Raw genomic sequence first — 25,394 nt, forward strand, 5'->3', positions numbered from 1 at the left:
CATAATAAATCAGTGTTTCTAATTTTATAAGCACTGACATAACCACAGTTGTAAGTGGAAGTTTTCCCTTCACTTCAATATATGTCCCTTTACTTTACTAGGTGTTGTTTATTAGGTGGTGTTTCCTCAACGTGCTATATAAAGTGACAGATTGTTTCAGGGAAACCAGTAGGTTGTATTTACAAGTGGTTGGTTGTCTTTACTGGCTTTGCTCCTACGATACAACTGCTTTCTAACAGGAAAGAATATTCATAGTAGCTGGAGCTATTAAGTACAGGTTTCATTTTATTCCTCATATAGGAACAAGCATTTTATGAATCTTTGAGTTCTTCTTTTTCAGTTCCTCTTCAGGACTGTGTTTGATGTGAAGGGAATGAAACAGGACTGTCCTTGTGTTTGCAAGATGATAACACTGTTGACCATCAGCATTAGTGCTGAATCACTGCAAGACTTTTCCAACTGGGGTGGGAAAGGGTTTGCTTTTCCCCAGAAGGAAGAACACCCACCCACCCACCCCATCCCTTCCACCATCACCACCATCACGGCCCAGGCCACGTGTTAGAAGTTGTGCACATCTTTGGTCCACTGTGTAGCACCCACCTAAGACAAGTATCTCTTCCTGAGGGACGACAGAATTAACAATCAGCTCACACTGTGTCCCTAGCTATATACATATTACTAGAACTGAGGTAAACCAATAAATGCTGCAAAGTAGAAATAAAATACACAAATGGCTTCCTAGTCAATGGTTCTGATAGAATTCCAAATCCCCGCTTGGGATAGTGGAAAAACTATTGAGCCAGGTTGGGCTAGATGCTATTTAAACCTTTTCTTTCAGCTTATTTTATCAATTACACCCCTGATTCAGAACCGTTTGCTCATTTTTGGAAGTAAAATTCATATCTTCGAGCATGAAATTTAAGTGATTTATACCCTAAGAATTTATTACCTCATGCAATTTTGTGTATATTTTCAGAGTGGGTATGGCCCTGACCAAATTTTGCAATTCTCGGCTATAAGAGGTCAAGTTCCAAAGGTATTTTGTGTTCAATCTGAGCTGCTCAGCAAGTGTAATTCTGATTTTCATGTTTCTATTTCTGGATCTGATTGTTATTGTCACAAATATTTATGCATCTCATGAAGGCACAGAAGCTTCATGTTCATTTGGATTCTGGTTATATTTTTCTACCTGGCTGATGAGGTTTTAATTTCTGCCTGATTTTTATGGGTTTGATCCCTGGCACCTCATCCGATACTCCATGCACAGACAGAAGTGATCCAAAGGTTTTTTGAAATTCTTTCCTCTCTACTGATTCCTTTAACTCAGTTCAAGCCTGCCGTCCACACTGTCCATAGGTCCTTCCATCCTTGTGCCACCTCTAAATATTGCCATCCCATTTCAGATGGCTGATTTATCAGGTGTCCTTCTTTGCTTCATCTGCCTGTAAGAAAGAAAAGTTCATTCAAAATGATTGGTCTGAGTTAAGGCAAACATATACCCATGCAATGAAGCTAGCAGGTATGGAGACAATGAATATTGTCACTTTCACTAGGAATCTAAAAATTACCCTCACCTCACAAAGAATATGAATCTGACTACTTTTCTGTTTCCATGAACATTTTTAACTCTAAACATCTAGTGTATAAAATATCTCTAATAGGATTTCAAGTAAGATCTCAGTAAACCTGGGGCAGAGAGATGGCACACAGGTAGGGCATTTGTCTTCCATGCAGCTGACATGGGTTTGATCCCTGGCACCTCATCCAGTACTCCATGCACATCCAGAAGTGATCCTTGAGCACAGAGCCAGAAGTAAATGCTGAGCACAGCTGGGTGTGAGCCAAAAACAAATAAAACAAAATCTCAATAACCTGGAGGGAGAAAGAAGGAACAGTGGTCTAATATAATCTCATCCAAGTTGGACTGTGCCCATTATCCTGAACTTTTCAAGCAAAAGGACAGAGCAGTTTTTGATTTGTTCAAATGTAATGAACCAGTAGCACCAACTTAAATTGTGTACTGGTAGATGTATAACAGTCAGCTTTTCAGGAGGTAAAGTTCTGATCTGTAGTGTTTACTAACTTTCATAGAGTAAATACTGCTAGGATTACCAATTTCAAATCACCAATGAAAAGTTTCAACATAGGTTGGGGGTGGAGGCGGGGTGGGGAGGACTATGGAGGATGGTAAAAGGGGAAAAAAAGTTCCAACATAGAGTTCAGAAGAAATAGCAATAATAAATAATTATTATAAATAAATAATAGATAAAACAGTAACTACTTTTATCCAGTTCATGTAAGCTGACCCCAGCAAACCTGTGAGAAATCTATGGGAAATTTTAATTCTGCTTAGAAATCCTTGTTTATTGGAGGGGAGAACAGGGAACCTCCCGCCTCACCAGCCATGCTTGGCGGTCTGGGGAGCAACTCTTGGCAACTCAGCTGCTCAGGCCCATTGCTGGAGACCACCAAGGCTGCAGCAGTGATCAGGGAGCCTTGTGGTGTGGGGCACAAATGAAGGGACTTTGGTTTGCAAGGCAAGTGCACCAGCCCTTTAAGCTGCCTTCCAGACCCCAGAAATCCTCTTGCAGAGAAATATCCTTAATAAGAAAAGTTACTTGTGTATATATACATGAATGCACAAACCTAGCCATACTTTCATCTAGCTATTTCACTTTAAACAATTTTGTTTTCAACAAATTTAACTCATTTATGAACTCTTTACAAGGCTTGAAAAATTTATTAAGCATACACTTTCCCACTTGCTCTATGTTATTATACTCATTTGTTGCGTGTCTTCTGATGTCTTCTGATTGTTTGGCTTGTTCACTTTTTTGTACTAGGGATGGAACTCAGACCTTGGGCTTGTGAGGCACGTGCTCCACCTCTATGGGAGCTCCAACCCCAACCCAACCCCATTCTATCCCTCAGGCCTTCTGATTTCCTTTTTTTGTAGAGCAGTTTTCAATTTTATTTTTTCAGTTTAGTTCCTTGGACCTCCACAGCCATATCTATCCCCTGAAAAGATTTCTTCCACTCTAGTCTGTATTCTGTTTAGGTAGAGAGCATGAATAACAAGTGGTGCACGGGCTGATCCTTGCTAAGACTGGGCCCGCCCACCCCGCAGGCTCTGTGGGCAGGCCGTCTGTCACTCTCCTAGGGATTTGTTTGCCTTCTTCACTCATCTGGGTCATTTCAAGTCGACAGACTCATTTGCCATCCGGGTTCAGAACTGAGGCTCCATTCAGTCTGAATAGACCTTTGAAAGCGCCGACAGTGACATGGGTTGCTCTGCCCTGGCTCACTTCCCTTTCGTTTCAGTATTCTCAACTCCAGTCTTCACTTGAAGATACTCCAAAGCACATATTCACAGAGGAATTCACGGGGGAGTGTCATGGGACTGAGGGGTTGTATTTTGTTTTGTTTTGTTTTTACATTAAGGCCTCCCTTTTTCATTAAAATACTAGTTATGCTTTAAAAATTTATTAAGTATGCAAGAGATGGTAGGTTGAGAGGGGTTTTTTTTTGGGGGGGGGGGGTGGACCATCACCTAGTCTCCAGCATAATTTCCACATGCCCAGCCATAAAAATAATTATCAACAGAGACGTACAAACTTCCTTCCAACAGAAGCTAATCATATTAGCTTCCCAAACCATAGTTCTTAAGGCAGCCATATCTCATGTACATTTTGGACTGGGTTTGTTCCTCCTGGTTTTGTCCAATGAGATTGAGTTTGGTGAATGCTAAGAGGCACAAACATGCTGCTTTAGGATGTTGGGTTGGTTTTTGGGAGGGGTGTTTTGGAATCACCAGGAGATACACAGTTACAAAGTTACTTATTGCTTGTGATTGGGTGATTGGGTTTCTGTGATTGGGTTTCTGTCATACAATGTTCCAACACCCTTCCCTTCACCAGTGTACATTTCCCACCACCAGTGTCCCTAGTTTCCCTCTCAACACCTTCCCCTTGCATCCACATCCCCTGCAGCCTGCCTATCTATGTGGCAAACACTTTTGTTCTCTCTCTCTCTCTCTCTCTCTCTCTCTCTCTCTCTCTCTCTCTCTCTTTCTCTCTCTCTCTCTCTGTCTCCTCTTTTGGGCATTTCACTTATCACTGTCCTTCCATTGTTCATCATTTTGCTCGAGCAGGCCCAGTAACATTGTGAGACTTGTTACTGTGTTTGGCATTTCGAATACATCACAGGTGACTTGCCAGGCTTTGCCGTGCAGTCGAGATACTCTCAGTAGCTTGCTGGGCTCTTCGAAAGGGGCGGAGGAACTTGGGTCGGCCTTGTTGGCTGCGTGCAAGGCAAACACCCTACCCACTGTGCTATCGCTCCAGTTTGGGCATTATGGTTTGCAATATAGGTGCTGAAAGATTATCATGTTTATCCCTTTTCCTACTTTCAGCATTCAGTTCTTGTCCACAGTGACCATTTCCAGCTATCCCTGTCATAGTGGACCTCTCTATCTTAACTGCCCTCCCCCCTCCACCACTTGCAATAAGCTTTGGATGTTGGGACTTGTTTCATTTGGGAAGGGGTCTAAACCAATGGTTTGCGGTTCTTTGATTAGGAAATTGCACTGAGCTCCCCATCACTATGACAGAAAACAGAAACTCTGCAGGCCTGGGATCCTGGCTGTTTGGGAAAAGAGCTAGGAGTGTCTGAGCCTGAGACACTATCAGGCTCTGATCTGAAATCCTCCCTCATGATGTCTACACTCTGGCCTGAAAGACAATGAGAGCAGCACCTCACTTATCACCTCAAAGGCTAGTTACTATAGATCGGAGGTGAAGGTGAGGCAGAATGATAGTACAGTATGGACCTGGGTTCAATTCCCAACACCCCTATGATCCCCCTACCCCCATCAGGGATGATCCCTGAGCACAGAGCCAGGAGTAAGTCCTAAGCACTGCTGGGGGTAGCCCCCAAAACAAAATCAAGAGACAAAGTGGGAGTATGGTGATGCCTAACAGGTCAACCGATACCCGCAGGGCAAATGCATCAGCAGCCTGATGGTGCTTTCAGCCCCCCAGCCCCACCCCATACTGCAAAATTGCCACTGTGCTTCTAGCTGAACACCAACAACTTGGGATCAAGTTTCCCAAGAAATTAAATGGCCAAAAGTTACATATGTGGGAGCCACACCCACAAACCCCCTCCAGCACACCTATATAACCATATTTATTGGCCTTATTTCAGAGACCCATAAATCTCAAACGAGATCAAAATCAGGCCGTTTAAGTATATTAACGGCCATGATTCAGAGAGTCACAGATGCATCTTGGAAGAGAGCAGCATGCCACACAGATGCCTTTGGACCCAAAATATTTTAAAAATTTTAGAATTCCAGGAGTGCTTAGCTGCTTTTGCGGCTGCACAACATCTCATACTATTCATAACAAGCACTGCACTGCACTGTCCTCCCATTGTTTGTCGATTTGCTTGAGTGGGCCCAGTAACGTCTCCATCGTGAGACTTGTGTTACTGTGTTTGGCATATCGAATACGTCACGGGTAGCTTGCCAGGCTTTGTCTTGGGGGCAAGATACTCTCAGTAGCTTGCCAGGCTCTCTGAGAGGGGCAGAGGAATCGAACCTGGGTCAGCCAGGCCAGACGCTTGCAAGGCATAACAAGCCATACAAAATAAATTATTTAACATCTACCTTAGGGAACGGCTTGGGTGGTTGTAGGAATATTCGAAATAATGATGGTAGGAAGGTGTAATGGTGGTGGGATTGGTGTTGAAATGTTGAGTGTAAACAATTATTATGAACAACTTTATAAAACTAAAATTTAAAAATTTATAAAAAATAATGTGGAGTTCATGTCTGCTTCAGTCAGCTTAATCAGTGGATGAATAAATAGAAGTATTCCTACCTTAGAATAAAAAGAGACAGAGTTGGGAATGAAGGTCATGAAACAACCACATCCCTTCCCCTAAGAGATGGGGAATAAGGAAGTGGGGAGTCTTAAAATAATTTTTCATAGCTAGGAGCTACTCTCAGTGTGAATGTGCTTAACTACGTGACCTGCAGTAATAGACAGTACAGGTTTGCCTAAAGAAATCCCAGAGTGATACTGGAGGAAGCTACCAGTGCCATCACACAAACTGGTGATCTATAAATAATATTAGAAGTAAATTCTGACCTGTTATGTCAGCTTGTTCCAGCAAACCTCTTGAGAAATCTGTGGGAAATTGTGAAGTTTGAATTTTTTCCTTGGAAATCCTATTTTAAACAAATATCTTTTTTTTTATGTAAGAGTACTGCTATTTATTCAGCCACTGATAACCTGATTGAATTGGGCATGAACTCTACCTTTTTTTTTCATTTCATTTTTCATAATTTTATTTATTGAATCACCGTGAGAGCAGTAACAAAGCTTTTGGGTTCAAGTCTCGGTCATACAATGAAACACCCGTACCTTCACTAGTGCCCATTCTCCACCACCAAAAATCCCAGTATACCCCCATCCCCCACCCTCCCCCTACCTGTGGGTCAGACAATTTCCACATTACTCTCTCTCTCTACTTTGATTACATTCAATAGTTTGACACCAGACCCACCATCATTATTTGGGATTTTACCCCAACACTCAGATCTGCTGAAAAGGCAACAGTAGACAATTTGTTTTCTATTGCTGGTTATAAATAACATATGATGTCGTGTGGGTGTAGTAGTGGCCACACGATTTTGAAATTCCGAAATTTTAACAATTAAATCTGGAGGCATTTCTGCCAAAACCTGCTGGATTCCAAGATTTGTTCCTGAGTCTCTGAGATAATGGCCATTAAGCAGCTTGATCAGGAGCCAGAAAGGCTGTTCATGGGCGGCGAGTCAGAGTCTCATTGGAAAGGGCTGGCTCCACCCCCATCCCAGGAGACCCTGTGTGTCTCAGCTCTGAGGGCCCAAGCCTGACAGCACAATGACCTCTAGAGGATGGCAGCCACCGAGCCAACTAGGGGGAGCAGGCAGAGGGACAACACCTTTTCCCCCCTGGGGTGTCCCGGTGATAGTAACCCACCGCATGGTCCAGATGTATTTCTACCAAAAGCCACTGAGTTCTGAAATTTGTTTCTGAGTCTCTGGGATCATGGCCATTAGGCAGCTTGATCAGGAGCCAGAGAGGCTGTTCGTGAGCGGTGGGTGACTCAGGGTCTCTTTGGGGTGGGGAGGAAATAGCCGGCTCCACCCCCATCCTGTGAAGCCCCGCGTGTTTCGTCACTGTGGGCCCAAACCTGATTCTCCAGTGGCATCTGGAGGATGGTGGCCACCGGGCCAGCAGAGGGAACAGACCAAAGCACAAAGCTTATTCCCACCTGGGTTGGCCCAGCGCTGGTAACCTACTGCAGGGACCAGACGCATTTCTGCCAAAAGCCGCTGGGTTTCGAGATTTGCTAAACAAATATCTTATTGAAACATAAAGAAGATGGCAGATCTGATGTTGGCATTGAAACTATATGAGGAGGGAAAATACATAAGATGAGCATAGATTTTTGTGAAATGAATCACGTTAAGGAGCTGAAAGGACTTGGGTCCAGCAAACCTGGTTAGGAAGGGATTGCCTGGGGAGAAAGTTTTGGAGTTAAGATGTCATTGGGGAGAGATGAAGAATATACAGGAAGGAGGGAAACTCTAAGACCCAGAGAGGCAAGGGGAAACACTGCAGGAGTGAGAAGCTAGCCCAAGTACGCTGGTGTACCTCCTATACTCCTTCAAGCTCCTGCTTGAATGTTACTCTTTGAAGCCCTCTCTGACCCTCTGTTTGGAATTGCCATCTTGTCTCTCACATTTTCTTTATCCATATATTGCTTTATTTTTCTTAATAGAATTTTGTAGGGTAATTGAGTTTCATCTGGCAGTGCTCAGGGGCTGCATCCCAACTCTGTGATTGGGGGTCATTCTCAGTAGTGCTAAAGGGACCAAATATATGGTGCTGGGGGGTCAAACTAATGCTGGCCACATGCAAAGTAAATACGTTACCTGCTGCATTGTCTCTTCAGCTCCTCTTATAGTGTTTGTCACCTTCTCACCTATTAAAACATCCTCCCACTGGGCACATTCTCTATCTTGGATAATTGCCACATCTCATTTCTCTAAATAAAGCCATTTTACTTTTAAAAATTCTCCCACTGGAGTATAAGTTCTGTAAGCATGCTTTGGTCACCCTTATACTTTGCATATGGCATATAGCAGCTGCTTCATATTTATTTCTTGAATAAATGGGATGTGGCCAGAAGGAAACAGAGTGAAGTAGTCAATGTTTTGCAATCTGAAGAAGTTTGGCACAGAGTCTAAAAACCTGTGTGCAATACTAGTCTACTTCTGTGTGATGGAGTAAGCAGTGGCATGCAGTAGGTGAATCTCTATGTTGGTGATCTAGATGTTGATTGAAATGTCAGCTAACATTCCTCCTGACTGTGTGTCTGGAACTGCATGGTAGAGGATGCCGGCCACTGAACATCTTAGAATTGACTGTAAGTGATCTGGAGCTGTTTCTATGACAGTGAAGAATTACTGTGGATTTTCAAACTATGGGATAAAGTAGGTGTTTGTAAAAACTAATTCACTTTGCCCAGTACTCCAGGCATATTTTTTAAAGGGGAGAATTAGCTACTATAAAATAAATCTTGTATACCACATGATTAATACTTTGTTCACCTCCTTCCTTTTTGCTAACTTGTGTCACCAGCACCTGCAGGCTGGAACATGGTGGCAATTGTTTTGGTCCATAGATGAAGGAGCCATTGGAGACTGGCTTTTGAGGCTTCTATTTTAAACCAACTTCTTTTGGATTCAAGCTGAGCAAGGCTTTTGCATGCCCCATAGTCTGCCTTAAAATTATAAAGCAACGTCTCTTCCTGGCTCACCCCATTCCAAAAATTCCATCACCTTTGAGGGATAATTCCCCAGAGGGATAACAGAACTCCACAGCCAACCCTTTTGACCTCTCACAGAGATAATGAGCATTTATTTAGGGTGAAATTAAGTATGTCACCACAGAATGGTAAGAGAGAAATTACAGCCTGTTCAAGTGTCAGGCCTATAATAGTTAACTTACTGGTGCCTAAATTCTACGCTCATTTTTGAGAAAGGTGTGTTATCAACATTTGAAAGTATGTTTTGGCACCCCTTTATTTTGACAGAACACTTCTACAGGCCTGACCAGTCAGTTTACTACAGTTTATCTTGACTTGTTTCATTTTCCACTTCTGAAAGTCAAAAGACTTAAAGCAAAGATAAGTCTGGGTTCAGCGGCACAGCTCTGCTGCTCATTTGCTTGACTGCCACATCTTTGAGACACTCGCCCTAGGCCACCCCTAATACACTCTTCTAAAACTGATAAAATTAGAGTTAGAATTCCTGCTTTGAAGGACTTTGAAAGTTTTATAAGTAATGAGAAGGGGATAGCCTGGAACCTATCAATGCCTGCCAGAATGGCATTGTTTTCCTTAGTCCTTCATACATTTTTCCCCGCCAGCCTCACCAGGAGTGATCCCTGAACACAGAGTACAGAGTAAGCTCTGAGCATTGCAGATTATGGCCCAAAAACCAAATAAATCAATGATGTTTTGTATTTGAAAGATTAAAACCAAGAAACTAGAACTTTCTGCCTTTCTCATATATGTGAAATTTTTCTAATAAGAACATACCCTTGGTAAATATATAGGATATTAATATAAACCTGAAATTAATGCTAATGAGTTTTAACTCAGAAAACACTCTTGTAAATAATTTTTGTATGAATACTTCTTGATAAATACAGAAGTCCTGTGAAGTCTCATTTATTTTGCACAGAACACCATTTTTCTCAAAGTATTTTTATTGCTGATTCTTGCCCTGCTTCCATTTTCATAATTCTCCCCATCATTTAGGAAATGTGGCATAATAAGGTTTCCAGAAATGAGATTTGTATTTGGAGAACTGAATTACTGAAAAAAATTTTTTCATATAGGCTAAATCCATATCCCATCATTTAGTAAATGTCCTCTATAATAAATAAAAACTAATGTCTTATGAGTATTTTATATATTCCTCTTTGTGCTAGTGCTCTTGTATAACTTCCAAATAACTAGAATGTTAACTCTTACTGCTTTGTTGCTTTTGAGGGCATTTTAATTATAGGAATGTATCTGAATCATCAGTTTTACTGTTAGAGCCAAATCCTTCTCATGAACTTATGGGAATAGATGCCACCAGGCAGTAGATTAATAACTATAAAAAAACCACATGAAAAGGTCACTGCAAATCTCAGATCAAAACCTGTGGTTTTCTGGATTTTGCAACCTACCAGTTTTGAAGCCTTCTCTGGTAACATGATCTTTATGGCAACACCAACTGAGTTATAGAGCCTTCGAGAATGAAGACAGCTCCAAAGTGCTCCTCACTTGCTTACAGGCTGGCTTCTCCCTAATGAGATGGAGATTGAACAGCATGAATCCACCTTGACAGATGAGGCCTCCCTCATTGACAAAAAAAAAAAATATATGATAATCATGGAGAATCTTTTGTTTTCAAAAAGGTTGGAAGAACAGTGTGGATTGGAGCCTGGACCACAACACTTGGGAGGACTCTTTATGGAGAACCACAGAAAGGAATTCCCTTTGCTGGTGAAATTTTCTGAGCCTTTGCACAGTCAGTCCTGCAGTATTTAGATTATTCCTGCCAACCAGCTAACCACCTCTCGTCAGCAGCCCCAGCAGAGCCCCACACTTCTTAAACACATGTGATTAGAAAAGGGGCAACACAAGGAACTTGGAGTTTGGGCACTGGGGACCCAATTGTCGGCCTATTCTGAACTTCCGCGGTATACTCAAGGAGTTAACCAGAGTGATTCAGTTGGCTTCGCCGAGCCCTCAAACTTTTTTATATAATAAAAACTTGAGTATTAGAAAAACATATTCAGAACCTGAGCCAAGAATCAAGTTCAGCTGGAGAGAGTTCAAGAGGAATAATCAATGGAAGGGCCTGCATCTTATGGGCACATTTTCTCTGTAGCCTGTTGAATTACAAATGTGCAATTTGGGCCAGAGTTGTTGTTTTTTTTCATAAGCTAGATCTTATGGTGGCAGAAAGCAAAATTGCTTCATTCTTTGCTCTAAAATCTCTTATCTAGCATTCTACAGATCCATCCCTACTCTCTTTTCCCTGTCCTACCATTCGTGCTCCCCATGGGAACAAAGTCCCTCGTCTCTGAAAGTAATGCTAAGAAAACAGATACTACAAAGGCTGGTAACAGGGGGATAGCTGTCTTGAATGTTTTCTGTGACCATCTAGGTTCAGGGGGGAGGGGTCCCACAGCTACATGAACCAGCGGGATCTCTTTGTAGTAGGTATTCGTATGTTTGGCCAGATGGCCTCCCAGCGGAGGGCAGAAAGGGAAAGATAAAACAGAATTCTTATTAAAAATAAGTCTCATGGGGGAAAAAAAAACAAGGCAGAGAAAATATGTCCAGTGAAGAGGAAGGCCAGTCAGTGCCATCTGATATTGATTAAATGCTGATATACTCAGCAATGAGAAATGCATGTCATGAGGAAGTGATCCTGCTCTTCAGAATGGGAACCAGCGACAACTGTCTGAGAGCAAATTTCATGAATGCCTCATGTTGTGGTAAACACAGTGCTAGAATACAGGGCAAGAATGGTATGGACAGACCCCTGTATGGGGAATTGCTTTCCCATCAGTAGTACAATGATGCTTGCGAGACTTCTAACCCTGGCACTCTATTATCTGCAACATTCCCCACTCTGAACAAACGAAGTGTAGGAAATAGCTGGAGGAATGGGAAAAACTCACCTACAGCAATTTTAAAATTTTTAAAAGAATTAATGAAACACATAAAAGCGTCCCTCAGTCTTTCCACAGGAACTTTCCTGCACCCCTGTGCCTGCCATCCCTTGTCTTACATTTGCCACTAAACTAAGTTTATTCTTTCTAAACACATAAGGTGGCATATACTGGGGTCTACCTCTACTTCCCATTCTCCCAACTCCAAAGATATTTTCACTGTCGGTGAATTGAGGGGCTTTTGTTTCATTTGAAAGAACCAGATTCGCAAGCCCAAGAAGTATGGATATGTTTGCATGTTTCCTTTAATGAGCCCCTGAAGGTTTGGTTACTTTGGGCCTTGTCATGAGAACCGAGTAAGTAAGGACAGATTGTAGTGTAAATGGAAAGATGAAAGGCTACCACACTAGAATAAGGGCAGGGAAATGGAGAAGCAAGAATGACAGGAAACTTCGCATAGCAGAGTGTTGAGAACAAGCATTTAGAATCAGACCAACCAGTTTGGAATCCTGGCTTCGATATCTGTGACGTGTCATTTCAGTTCTCACTACTATGTGTTTGTGAAGGGTTATTATATGAATTAAAGAGATGGTATATAAAGAACCTGGGTCAGACCCTGGTACAATGTAGGTGGTAAATGAACATCAGTATCTGTACATAAGAGGATCATGATAAAAAATATCCCACAGGATGATTAGTAAGGCCTGGTGAATAAGTACAGGGCTTAGAGAGTAAGTATCAGACAAAGCTTCAGGGTGTCTTTGAGTTAAACCACCTGGGGATTGAGATAATAGTATTTGGGTTGGATGGAAGTAAGAGTTTTAGGTAGAAGTTGGAGATCTGGTTTGGCAGGGCTAGTTTTGCACATGAGAGATGGAACTGAGACATTCACTTGATAATTATTAAAGGGAAAGGAAAGGGAAAGGAGTCAAAGAAATGGGAAAATCAATGCAAAAGAAGCTGATCTTTTCTAGGGCTATTGGAACCATAAGTCTGATTTTACATTTGAATTCCTCAAGGAATTAGTTAATCATAAATTAATCCAGCATAACTGTTCCTTTGGGGGGGTGAGGGGAGTGGGATCACACCCAGCGATGCTCAGGGTTGCTTCTGGCTCTGAACTCAGGAATCACTCCTAGCAGTGCTGAGGGGACCATATGGGATGCCGGGGATGGAACCTGCGTGGGCCATGTGCAAGGCAAATGTCCTACCACTGTACTATTGCTCCAGCCCCATAACCGTTTCTTAACTAAAATTTTTATTCCTGGAATTTTTGTTGGCTTGACTTGGTGTCTCTGCGATGTTTAACTGTGATGCTGTGGATACGGGCTCTATGCATGGTGGCTGTGAGGTGTGGCTGTGGCCCCAGGGTTTCTGTAAGATGAGAGGGACTCAGCTCACCACTCTCCCAAAAGCACTCAAGATTTTTCAGTTCGAAAATTAAGACCTCAAAAGGAGTAGTCTACTCCAGCCAGACATCACCTGCACCTTGTTGAAAATGCTGAATCGTAGCTCCCATCTCAGACCTGATGAATGGGAATCAGCAGTGTGTCTCGAAGCATGATATACTTCCAGAAGCACAATTCTGAATCATAGTCCCCAAGCTAGTAGCATCAGTATCACCAGCAAATTTATTTGAGATCCAAGTTTTTAGGCATCCCTCTCCCACCTCCTGAAGTACAATCTGTTTTAATGAAAACTTTAAGCACTACCAATGTAATCCAGAGGTTGAGTAGCACTGCCGGAAGGCATTGAATCGACAGCCCACAGGCCCGAGAGAAGGAGCAAACCCTGAAAGTCAAAACTGAGTCATTGTTCAAAACTGTTTCTCTCATCACTTTGCACTAAACACAGCCAAAGAACTCTTCTCACTGAAAAACTACAAAGCAAGTAAAGAAGCAAGTAAAGAAATGTCAGCTGTGGCTTAATCCTCATGACTTACCCATCAAAAGTTACTGAGCACAGTTATAGGAGTCCTTTATGCACTGTTACAGTCCTTTATACACTGTTACTCTTGGGGGAGGTTACTAGTAAGACACACAGAGGGAAACAGGTCAGGGAAAGAAGTATGTGCTGTAAGGGTACTTCTTACAATGTGATTTTCACATTAAAATATCCAAAGTCTTTGTCTTCTGCATTTCTAATCAAATCAATAAATGGAAAGTTGCCTTTTTATGGGTTAGTTCTGGAATCACTTAGAGAAGTGTAATGATTTACCCTTAGACTAGAGTATTTTTCAAAAAATTGAACTGTGAGCTATAAAAATTTATCTCCTTTCCTCAAAAATGTCTGATTTGTCTAGTTATTCCATGGATGTTTTTCAAGTCACTGTGATAACTTCAAGATCCATATATGTTCTTATGTACATATCATGCACAAAAATGATTATATATGATTCAGTAATGATTATATAATTTTATCATGGTCGTAGTCATAAAATTTCCTACATTTTCTACTAAAGAGGAGAGTGCATTACAACTTGTGGCATGTCAGTTAACCAGTGGTGGGAAAGGATGGTCATCACGTGTGCTGTTTGCCAATTTCCAAAGTTTAAGTACTTCCTCCAGGATTGACTTCAGGCTAATAGCAATTTGACATATAGCTCCCCAAATTCTTATAAATTGAATGGACTCTGGCAGGCCATCAGAATGTATCTGCAATACAACAGTGAAACAAACGTACTTTTTTGGGTTTTTTTTTTGAATTGTTATAAATAAGTCCTACAATGGCTGAAACAAATAGACTTAACTGGATTTAAGTGTTTTATAATTTATAAGTATAATTTATTGGGCTGGAGCAATAACACAGTGGGTAGGGTATTTGCCTTGTACGCAGCCGACCTGGGTTCGATTCCTTCGCCCCTCTCCGAGAGCCTGGCAAGCTACTGAGAGTATCTCGCTGGTACGGCAAAAGCCTGGCAAGCTACTCGTGACGTATTTGATATGCCAAAAACAGTAACAACAAGTTTCACAATTTGTTGTGAAACATTACTGGTGCCCGCTTGAGCAAATTGATGAACAATGGGAGGACAATGCTACAGAGAGCGCTACATATAACGTTTCACATAGAATTTTTAATCAAAAGTATCACTGTAATCAATATAATGGAACTTTATTTGAAAGAATTAGACAAAGTGGTAGGCTATGTTCATATTAAATACTAGTATAAAATATAATGATATCCAAAGTGTCTATTTGCTAAAAAAAAAGTATGCTTGATTTTAAAATGTCACTCATTCTACAGTAAGGTATATGTCAAAAATATTCTTCCTTATAGAATTTGAACCAAAATATAAAAAAATACTTTTTGATATGATGCTTTTGGCTACTGTTATTAAAACTTGACTTTTCTTCCATTTTTCTTATAGGTATTCAGGAAGGAACTCAATGTACCAAATGTAAAAATAATTGGGCACTGAAGTTTTCTATCATATTATTGTACATTTTGTGTGCCTTATTGACAATCACAGTAGCCATTTTGGGGTACAAAGGTAAGTACTCTTTCCTTTCTCTCAAATAGCAGACTTCCAGTTATTAATTTATATACAAATAAATATTTGCAAGTATTAAGTGTTTTGTTAGTTACAGTTTAGATGCAAAACTCAGCAACATTATGGGCCCCATCTGTGTCTTTTTTTTTTTTTTTTTTGCTTTTTGGGTCACACCCAGCGAGGCTCAGGGTTTACTCCTGGCTCTGCACTCAGGAATTACTCCTGGCAGTGCTTGGGGGACCATATGGGATGCTGGGAATCGAACCCAGGTCGACTGCATACAAGGCAAATGCTCTACCCACTGTGCTATCGATCCAACCCCTCCCCCCATCTGTGTCTTGAGCTTTCTGTCATTATGGGACCCTAAGCAATGTGTGCATGTGGGAAGGGCAGGAAGGGGGATGGAAATAATAATCATGGGCCAGGGCCAGAGAAGTAATATAGCTGGTAAGGTGCATGTCTTATGTGCAGCTGATCTGGGTTTGATCCCTCACACTCCACATGGTCCCCTTAGCCCACCACAAGTGATCTCTGAATGCAGAAAAAGGAGTAAGCCTTGAACACTGTCAGGTATGACCCCCTCAAACAAACAAAAAATCATGACCCTCCCTGAGTTATAAGTCGTTTTCCTTTTTGTTGCTATTTCCTCCTTATTTCTAGCTACTCCCTCTTGCTTGTCTTTTCCCACCCCCAATCTTATTTTGAAGAGGCCCCCTGAAAAGCCAGGAATCAGCACACAGAAAACTAGATTGACAGACACTAAGCCAAACACAGGATCTCCAGAGTAACAATTTACTTCACTCAGGGTTTAGCCAACTAATTCCCTTTTTCCCTCTTTAGCCTATTTACTATGGTTACTATTATTTATATAGCTCCATAAAAAAAATAGAGCCTTCTAGAAATTAAACACAGAGACAGCACCTCAACTGTACTTTATGGAACGGTAGACATTCTTTCAACATGTCTGGTTTAAGGTCAGTGAATTATTTTTGCCTGAATCCTCCAGACTTGCAGACTAATGGGTCCCCCTCACCCCAGTTTTGTCCCAGACACCACAGGTAGAAGGTGTCATGATTCAGAACCACCAACTATAGAAGCCCTTTTATAGAGAACAGCCGTGGAAGCCTTCCAGTCAAAGACACAGGAGACAGACATGTCGAGTGTTTTCAGCAAGAGGCAGATGTGGGGGTCTGCTGAGCTTCAAAACCTTCACTCAGCTGCCATCTCAAGTGCCTCCCGCAGAACTGACAGATTAACAGTGAAGAATTTCCACACTTCCCGTCTCGGTTCCTTGGCCCATAGTCTTGACCTGAGGTGACAAGGATTCAAGCTGAATTCTTTCCAACTTGGAACTCCTCCCACTTCTCTCCCAGTGTTTCATGGTTTCTTGAGGAAACATCATGAATTGGGATGAGAATGATCCAGATGGGTGGATGGATCCAGATGGTCATTGTTCAACGCACAGTTCTGCCTTTATGAAGTGATTACTGGCATGCCAGGCATCCGAGTGCTGTGTAGCCTGAATATGAATCACACTTCCTAGAATTTTATTTATCTTAAAATGGCAATAATAATACCACTTTTCCAGGTGACTGGAGATGAGCAAAGATGATATCGCTGAGCCACCTGCCTGTTATTGGGTCCTTTAAGATAGTAGCTCTGATCCCTCTGTTCCTTGCTTCTTCATAACTACACTTAGATGGCCCTCAGAATGACAGCACATGTTGAAAGGGACTATATTCCCAGTATAGCACTGGTACAGCAGGTAGGGTGTTTGCATTATACACATCTGATTCAGCACCCCCAGATGGTCTCCTGAGGCCACCAGGAGTAATTCCTGAGTGCAGAGTCAGGAGGAACCCCTAAGCACCACTGGGTATGTCCCTAAAACAAACAACAACAGAAACCCCCAATTTGGTGTACAGCACCTGCCTTGCAGGTGTGAGGACCTAAAATCAATCACTGGCACCACCACACAGACATACACAAAAAACACACACACATGCACACACACTATATTTATCTATATCTATGCATATGAATATATATACACATACATACACATACACACATGTATGTATGTAGATAGATAGATAGATAGATAGATAGATAGATAGATAGATATATTCTTTACTTTAACTACCACCTCTAAGGACAGAGGGGGTAGGTGGGGGATTATGTTCATCCAGTAGTACACTGACTGATGAATTCAAGCAGTGAGAATGTGGGCGATTACCAGATTATTACTTTATCTATCCATTTGTGATGATTGCTCTAATGTAGAATTAGTCAGGCACAATGTATTAAGACAGTGCGGGAAGGAACCTCTCAGGTAATTCAGCTTGTTCTCTTTCTTTACTATGTTATATCAGTATCTTTGTGTCTCATTTCTTGTGACTTTTATGAGTAAACCCAGATAAAGAGGGACCTTGAAGTTAAATAGCCACTTAATGGCTCTGTAGGAACTGGGGCTGTCCTGTTTTACTACAGGAGCAGAAGGCATGCTCCTCTACCCATCAAGCTGCTGTCCTGTACCACACTGCCTTTTTTAAAAATTCCATTTTATTTATTATTGTCACGTACTTTCTGATCTAGATGTGTGAAGCCTTCACCTGCTACTTCTCTGTGTCACCTTATCCTTGTCCCAAGATTGCCTGTTCTGCCTAGGGATGGTGCTAGAGATTGCACCCCTGCAATGCAGGTGCTCTCCCCCACCCCCAACTTCCAGACGATTCTTTATTTCTCCTTTTCTGTCACAGAGCTGAAAATTAGGATATAACCAAGTTCCTTCTGGACAATTTGCTGAACAAGCCAGAGAACTGCTGAGTCACCCAGACAGGGCGGTAACCACAGCAGTGATCGTGAGGCCTGTCAGCTACCTCTCAAAAAGCATTTTCTTGGAAAAATACAACTTGGTGCATCCTCTGCCCTGCAATGTTCACAGTTCTTGGAGCTTCCATTGCAAAAGCTATCTGTCTAAAGTCCAATGGATTGTGAATTCTACAGGATATTCCTTGAATAGGAACATTCTACTAATTTATCTTCCCTCTCCTTAGGCATCCATCTCAAGCAATTAGAGTAAGACAGAAATCCTAATCTTTTTCTATAGGACTCTCCTCTGACTCAGCATTCCTCCTCCTAAATGTCTAACTTTCTGCTAAGCTGTGCTGAAGTTGAAGTTGATAACAATATAAATCCAAGCTTTCAAAATTTTCATCAGTTCATACACTGCCCTGAAGCAAGCTGGCACTGATCTTGAAATGGCTTTTTAGGGGTGGGGAGCGATTGGCCTTGATTTTAGGGCAACACCTGGCAGTGCTCAGGGATTACCCCTAGCTCTTAGTTTAGGGATCACTCCTGGTAGGGCTCTGGTGACCTTTTGGAGTGCTGGGGATGAAATCCAGGATAGTCACATGCAAGTCAATCATCCTAGCCTCTATACTATCTCTCTGACCCCTGAAAATGGTCTTTAAATCATAATTAAATAGCTCCTAGCTCCTGTGTGCAAAAATAAAAACAAACATATATGTAGCTCTTGTGAGAATAAGACCCTCCACCCTGCCGTCAGATGTTCTGTGTTGTTTGTTGCATGAGGGAGACTCATTCTAAGTAGTGCTCAGGAGGCCCAAGTGCCACTCGGTGATGAATGGTCACCTGGCCTTTTATTCCGAACTGAAGAGAGGTGCTGCCCTGACCCTGTAGTGCTAAAGACCACCAGGTCCACTCCTAGTGATATTGAGGACAGGGGGCACTCTACGGTTCTGGGGATCAAACTGGTCGGGTTCATGCCTTGTACTAGCCCAAGCCCAATTTTGTGTTTTTCTATTGAAATTAAAGTCATATAAAAGGAAGACATGTCCCTACTTCTTTCCATGGGAAGTTCTGGGATTGGTGTTCTGGGAAGTTCTCAGAGCCAATAAAGGATTGTAATTCCCATTTATTTTTATAAATCATCTGGTACAGACTCTCCTGAGTACCAGGCTGGAGCTCTGTGCTCTGGTCTTATCTCTGTGCTCTGGTCTTATCTTCTGTCCTCAAACACTAAGAGCAAAAACTGTGTCTTTTGTCCTCAATGTCTAGACTTAATGTTGCTTAGGAGATTTTTATTGGAGGAAACCAAATTTTAAAAAATAATAATAATAACAAATGAGAGAAATTATGGAATTATCGAGAAAGCATGACTTTTGTGGTAGATGGGTGTGGGTGCTCTACAAGCAGTGCTCAGAAGCTTCAGGGGCCCCACCCTGGATTCTCAGTCAACGGTTCAATGCAAGAGCCTGTGGATTGTATGAAAGTCAGACTTTTGTCTATAGAGGTCTGGCCCAATGTCCCAATTGGCTGCATATGAACTCTGTGGTTCTGGAAAAGTTCCTGGACATTTCTGGGCCTCAGCTTCTCCATCAATAAAATAGGGGTTATCAGGACTCACTGCAGTATTGATGTGATGCACCTTGTACAGAAGCTCTCTCAGGAGAGACTGTCGTGACAGCATTGCTGAAGCAGCCTGAGCTGGTGTGGTTTGGACATGGACCATCAGAGAAAGCTTAGCATGAAATGATGCTAAGATTTGACATGGCCTTTCAAGACTGACTGAAATCAAGACAAGAGGTGGGTGTATGGTGCCACCAACAGGTCAGCCTGTACTGACGGGGCGAGTGCATCACCAGCCTAATGGTGCCTTCAGGCTTCCTGATATCCCAAAATTGCTGCTGTGCCTTTGGCCAGACCCCAACAACATGGGACCAAGTTTACCAAGAAATTAAATGGCCGAAAGTTAGGTATTTGGGAGCCACGCCCACAAACCTTCTCTAGTGCAGCTATACAAGCTCATTAATTGACCTTATCTCAGAGACCCATAGATAAATCTTGAAAAAGATCAAAAGCCACAATTAATCTTGGACCCATGAGTGGCTGAAGAGAGTGGGGTAAATCAGAGGTAAATTGGCCTGGTGGCCCACCCAAGCATAGCCCCCAGCAGCCACTTGCTTCCACAATCCAAAATCACCACTATACCCCTGGCCTGACTCCACCGTCTCAGGACGGACCTCACCAAGATATAATCTGTTGAAAATTCTGGTATGTGGGTTTCATGACTGAAATCTCCAGGCTTTCTTGGAGTTGGGGTAGATCACCTCCCCCCACTTCCCAATACTCAAGGAAGCAATGACAGTCACCCCCACAAACCAACTCTACAACCACCATGTAAGCTGTACTACTGGTCTTGCTTCAGAAATCCATAAATAAATTTCAAAAGAGATCAAAAGCCTCAGTTAAGCTCGGACCCACACATGGATGAGCAGACCTCACCAAGATATAATCTGCAGAAAATTTTGGTATGCAGGTTTTGTGACTGAAATCTCCAGGCTTTCTCGGGGTCAGGATAGGCTATCTGCCCCCCACCTCCCTGTACTTCCAGAAGCCTCAGCAGTCACATCCACACCCCAAAGCTTTCACCCAATTGAAAAACTACTCCAGTCTTACTGTCCTGATAAAAATACTGAATGCCTTGAACAAACACCATGACCTCTTAGCACCTGCATTGCAGACCATAATGCATAAAAGAAAAAGGAGAGAGCAAGAAGGAAAGTGCCTCCCATAGAGGGAGGCTGGAGGTAGGGGGTGGGGTTGGGGGATGATGGTGGGGAAATAGGGGATATTGGTGTTGGTGGTGGGAAATATGCACTGGTGGAGGGATGGGTGCCAGATCACTGTACGACTGAAACACAGTTATGAACAGCATTGTAATCGTAGATCTCATGAATATCCAAGTTAAAAAAAATTTTTTTTAAGTAATGTGGAGTTCATGCCCAATTGAATCAGCTTAATCAATGGCTGAATAAATAGCAGACCTCCTACTTTAAAAAAAAAGACAGGAAGAGGCCAGTTTGAGAGACCACGAGATACTCTCAAAGCATTTTTCAAGAAAACTTATTTTCAGATGCCCTGAAGAACAAAGCTTTGTATACTTTGGTTTTTGTTTTGTTTTGTTTTGTTTGCTTTTGGGCCATGCCCGCTGATGCTCAGGAATTATTCCTGACTCTGCACTCAGGAATAATCCTGGTGGTGCCTGAAGAACCATATGAAATGCCAGGAATTGAACGCATGCAAGGCAATGTAGTAGTCACTGTATGATTGCTTTGGTCCCAGATTTGTATGCTTGAAAAATAGATTTTCCAGTGTGAAACCCAATGCACTGTTCTATGGAAGAAAATCTCTCTCTGTCAAGTTTCTAGTTATGGGAAGTCCGTGAAAGCACAGAAGACTAATGTTCCTTTTCCTCATATCCATTTATGTGGGACCTTCTGGGGTGAGATGGGAGGATTTTGCCACCGCTTTCTAGGCTGATTTGATGCCACTACATTAAAGACAGTGCAGTGCTATATGCTATGGCAGCACGTGTTGGCTCTGGGTCTCCATCAGTCCAGTATTTCATGCCAGAGCAGCTCTAAGCTTGGCAGCTATCTGCCCATATCCTATTTTTACACACAGACACACACATCCCAGTCCAGCGACTAGCTCATTAGCATAGTGGGCAGGGCAGGTAGGAACTTTGATGCAGAGAAGAGATCTTGAACAGGTTGTTTGTTTGATGAATACATTTATTCTTTTTATCTACACTGACCTAAAAGATGGCTCCATGACAGTCTTGTGTTTTTGTAGAAACTAAAATGGAAGAAAAATTAGAGAGGGTAGAAAATGACTGCCTGTAAGCAGGGTTAGCGGTTTCTTTGGCTTCCCGGGGAAAGGGCCTGACGTCGGATCCTGTGTGCGGTTTGAGAACAGAGTGAGGTGTGTGTTTTGATTTGAGGATCAAAACTGAACCTAAACTTGTAAACATTCCACATTTCTTTTTTAAGCCTCATTTTGCTAAAATGTAGATGAAATATTTTCTTCTTTAGCATTTCCACGGATTTAGGTGGAGGCATGCCTCTCAACCCTAAAGCACAAATTATAACTACACCTCAGTGTCTACACAGTCATTTTTTTTAAAAGGACAGTAATTATTCAACAAAATGTCATACTCCCTGCTGGTTCTGAGGCTTCCCAGAGTGTGTTGGTTTGTATGTTCGTGTCATGACTCTAGTTCAGCTAGTATTTCACAGATCTCAGCAGCCCATATTTTCATTTATTTGAATAAATGGGTTGATGATAAGTTATGCAGTTAACATGCCTACTCTGTACTACACACTGTGCCAGGAGCTGGAGATAAAACTTAACACAAATATTCTAGCCCTAAAGGACCAAATAGTAAAGAAGCCATAGCAACACAGAAGTCAGCCCTGTATTCAAGAAGTGATTGCCAAGAAAACTCTGCATGATGCACTTCCGCAGACAATTCCCATGGAGGGCTAATGAGCATAGTCTGGAAGACAGGGCTTCACTTGGTGAACAGGCTCGGGGAGAACATGGCAGGAAAGAGAAAAGCACATAGGAAGGTTCAGCTGAAAGAACATTCAGCGCAGCGCCCGCATGTCATTATGGTCATACCAGAAGCCTGAGAGAGAGAGGAGCATGACAGGCTTCTCCAGAGAAGGTGCCAAGAGCCACGAGCTGGTTCACTTTAGGTTAGACAGACACTTAAGGACTTCTGCTTCCTGGTAGGGGCCAAGTGAGCTTCATACAGTCATGCATGGGTAGAATACTTGATGAATGAAATGAGTCGCATCCGTTGGCTCCCAACCAATAGAGAAAACGTATTCATGCTCAAATAATAAAGTCATTATTTTAAAAAGCTGTTGATACAAAGAAGGGCAGTCTGATTTCCAAGCTTCTTTGAGGTTGAATCTCACAAGACTCACTTTTGGAAAAATACACTTTGATTGAACATTTCAGAAAGAGCAACTTGAGTTTATAACCATAGAGACAGTGCCTCCTGAGAACAAGTAAGAATAGAAGGTTTTATTTAATATTGTATCATTAACATTCTTTATCCTGTGTTATGAAGTAATGCTTGTTTTTAAAGTCTCCAGTTGGGGAAAGAGGGATAGTACAGGGGTTAGGCACTGGCCTTGCATGCAACCGACCTCTACATCCAATATAGTCCCTTGAGCACCCATACTACTGGGCGTGGAAAAGAGAGAGAAAGAGTGAAAGTGAGAAAAGAGAGAGAGAGAGACAGATGAATCTAAACTTGTAAATATTCCTTTTTAAAGTTTCAGTTTGCTAAAATGCAGGTGAAAAAATTTTTTGTTTAGAGTTTCTCAAAGAAAAAAATGTCTCTTTAGAATTTCTCAAAGAGAAAAAAAGCCTTTAGTAAGTAATATTTGTAAAACCATGTAGGCCTCTTCTTGAGAAATGATAAACTACAGTTTATCACTTGTTACTAAGGAGAAGCTGATCTTCATGTTCTGGCTGTGGAATTCACAGCAGAGAGCGGAAAACACTCTTGATTCTGTTTCCTTTCTGGAGCTATTTTGTGCATAGACTGGAGTTAGGTGCTCTACCATAGAATCTTCTGGAAAAGTGAGTCCTCTCCAGGAATAGTTGAGAGTCTTATGAATGACAAAATTTTGGAAGTGATCAGTGTTCTGCCTCCACCTATGCAAACTAATATAGAAAATCTTTCCTGTGTAATATTGGAAATCATATAGATTGAGGATTTCTATAATACAAAAAAATTTATAAATTAGTGGACTGGAGAGATAGTGCAGGGGAAAGGTGCTTGTCTTGCATGCAGCCAACCAGGGTTAGATCCCCAGCATCCCATATAGTTCCAACAAGCCCACCAGGAGTGTCCTTGAGTGCAGAGCCAAGAGCATCACTGGATGTGATCTCAAAACAAAAAAAAATGTTAAAATTTATAAATTAGTTCTTAAGAATTTCTAAAATATCCAAGACAATGCAGAACCCTAAGAATAACTAACAATGTACAACTCAATGGCTGGAGCGATAGCACAACGGGTAGGGCGTTTGCCTTGCAAGCGGCAGACCCAGGTTCAATTCCCAGCATCCCATATGGTCCCGTGAGCACCACCAGGAGTAATTCCTGAGTACAGAGCCAGGAGTAACCCTGTGCATTGCCAGATGTGACCCAAAAAGGAAAAAAAAATGTACAGCTCAGGCAAACAATAGAAAAGCTGTGACAAGTTGATTTCTAAAAGGATCACTTTTTCCAGAGCCTGAGAGGTAGTACAGTGGGTAGAGTGCTTGTCTTGCACACAGCCTCATCAAGAGTAAGCCCTGAGCACAGTGCTAAGTGTAAACCCTGAGCATGACGGTGTGTGTCCACCCCCCCAAAAAAAGAATAGCTTTTTTACATACTTAATTTCATTGGTAGTCTTTTTGTTTCCATGTTTCTTTTGTTCTGTATAATTTGATCTCTTATTGAAACTGAAAAATAAAACATATGCAGGTGTATATATTAATGCATTCATTTCCAAATCTCAGTTGTAGAGAAAATGGACAACGTTACAGGTGGTATGGAGACATCACGCCAAACCTATGATGACAAGCTCACAGCAGTGGAAAGTGACCTGAAAAAATTAGGTAACCTGCAATGAGAGCGAACCATAAAGTTGAATCACTGACTCTACTTTGTATGAGTGTCTGTATGTTTTTAGAGTGATAGTGCTGTAAAATTGGCTTCATCCAGGAAGAAATTAAATATTTGTGTTGTGTGTTAAATCTTACTTCATGGTTTCATTCAAAAACTTAAAAATATTTAAGGAGCACTTTGAGAGTTGAAACTTACTACCCCCCTCGCACACACACACATCCTGATATAAACATGATTTTGTGCCAAATGAAAATTAAGGCTATTTCTCATCAAATAGAACCATTTATGGACATTAAGTGCTAAGTAAATTCTATTTACTATTTAAAATATTTTAAACTGCTTTTAACTGTAGAGGCCAGTTTTTTTTTAAAATGAAAGATTTTAGCCTAGTCTAGCCTTTGATTTTTGTTTTCTTTTTAAAGGGAAGTTGGTGCGTTTAACAAACAGTAGGTTATTTCCTTCTTGACACCATGCCCAGAACTCTAGAACTAGGTAAATTCCTCTTCCCTTATTGAGAAAATTTTTCATCTAAATCAGTTGGTTTTAGTGCTCATCATCATTTAAAACTCCTAGATTTAGACTTTATTGATATCTTGGTTTTATTAATACAGAGAGG

At 41.7% G+C, this 25,394-nt stretch overlaps 1 protein-coding gene across 1 annotated transcript in view; it reads left to right on the plus strand.

Annotated features, from left to right (window-relative positions):
- COLEC12 (collectin subfamily member 12) overlaps window positions 1-25,394 on the plus strand; it is a 202,237-nt gene that overhangs the window by 150,019 nt on the left and 26,824 nt on the right. Inside the window, exons 3-4 of the mRNA XM_056137914.1 lie at window positions 15,160-15,282; window positions 24,670-24,768. Coding sequence (XP_055993889.1) covers window positions 15,160-15,282; window positions 24,670-24,768 — 222 coding nt within the window. The remainder of the gene's footprint in view (window positions 1-15,159; window positions 15,283-24,669; window positions 24,769-25,394) is intronic.

The sequence above is a fragment of the Sorex fumeus genome, unplaced genomic scaffold (genome assembly GCF_029834395.1).
Source record: "Sorex fumeus unplaced genomic scaffold, SorFum_2.1 ptg000128l, whole genome shotgun sequence".
Taxonomy (NCBI): Eukaryota; Metazoa; Chordata; class Mammalia; order Eulipotyphla; family Soricidae; genus Sorex; species Sorex fumeus.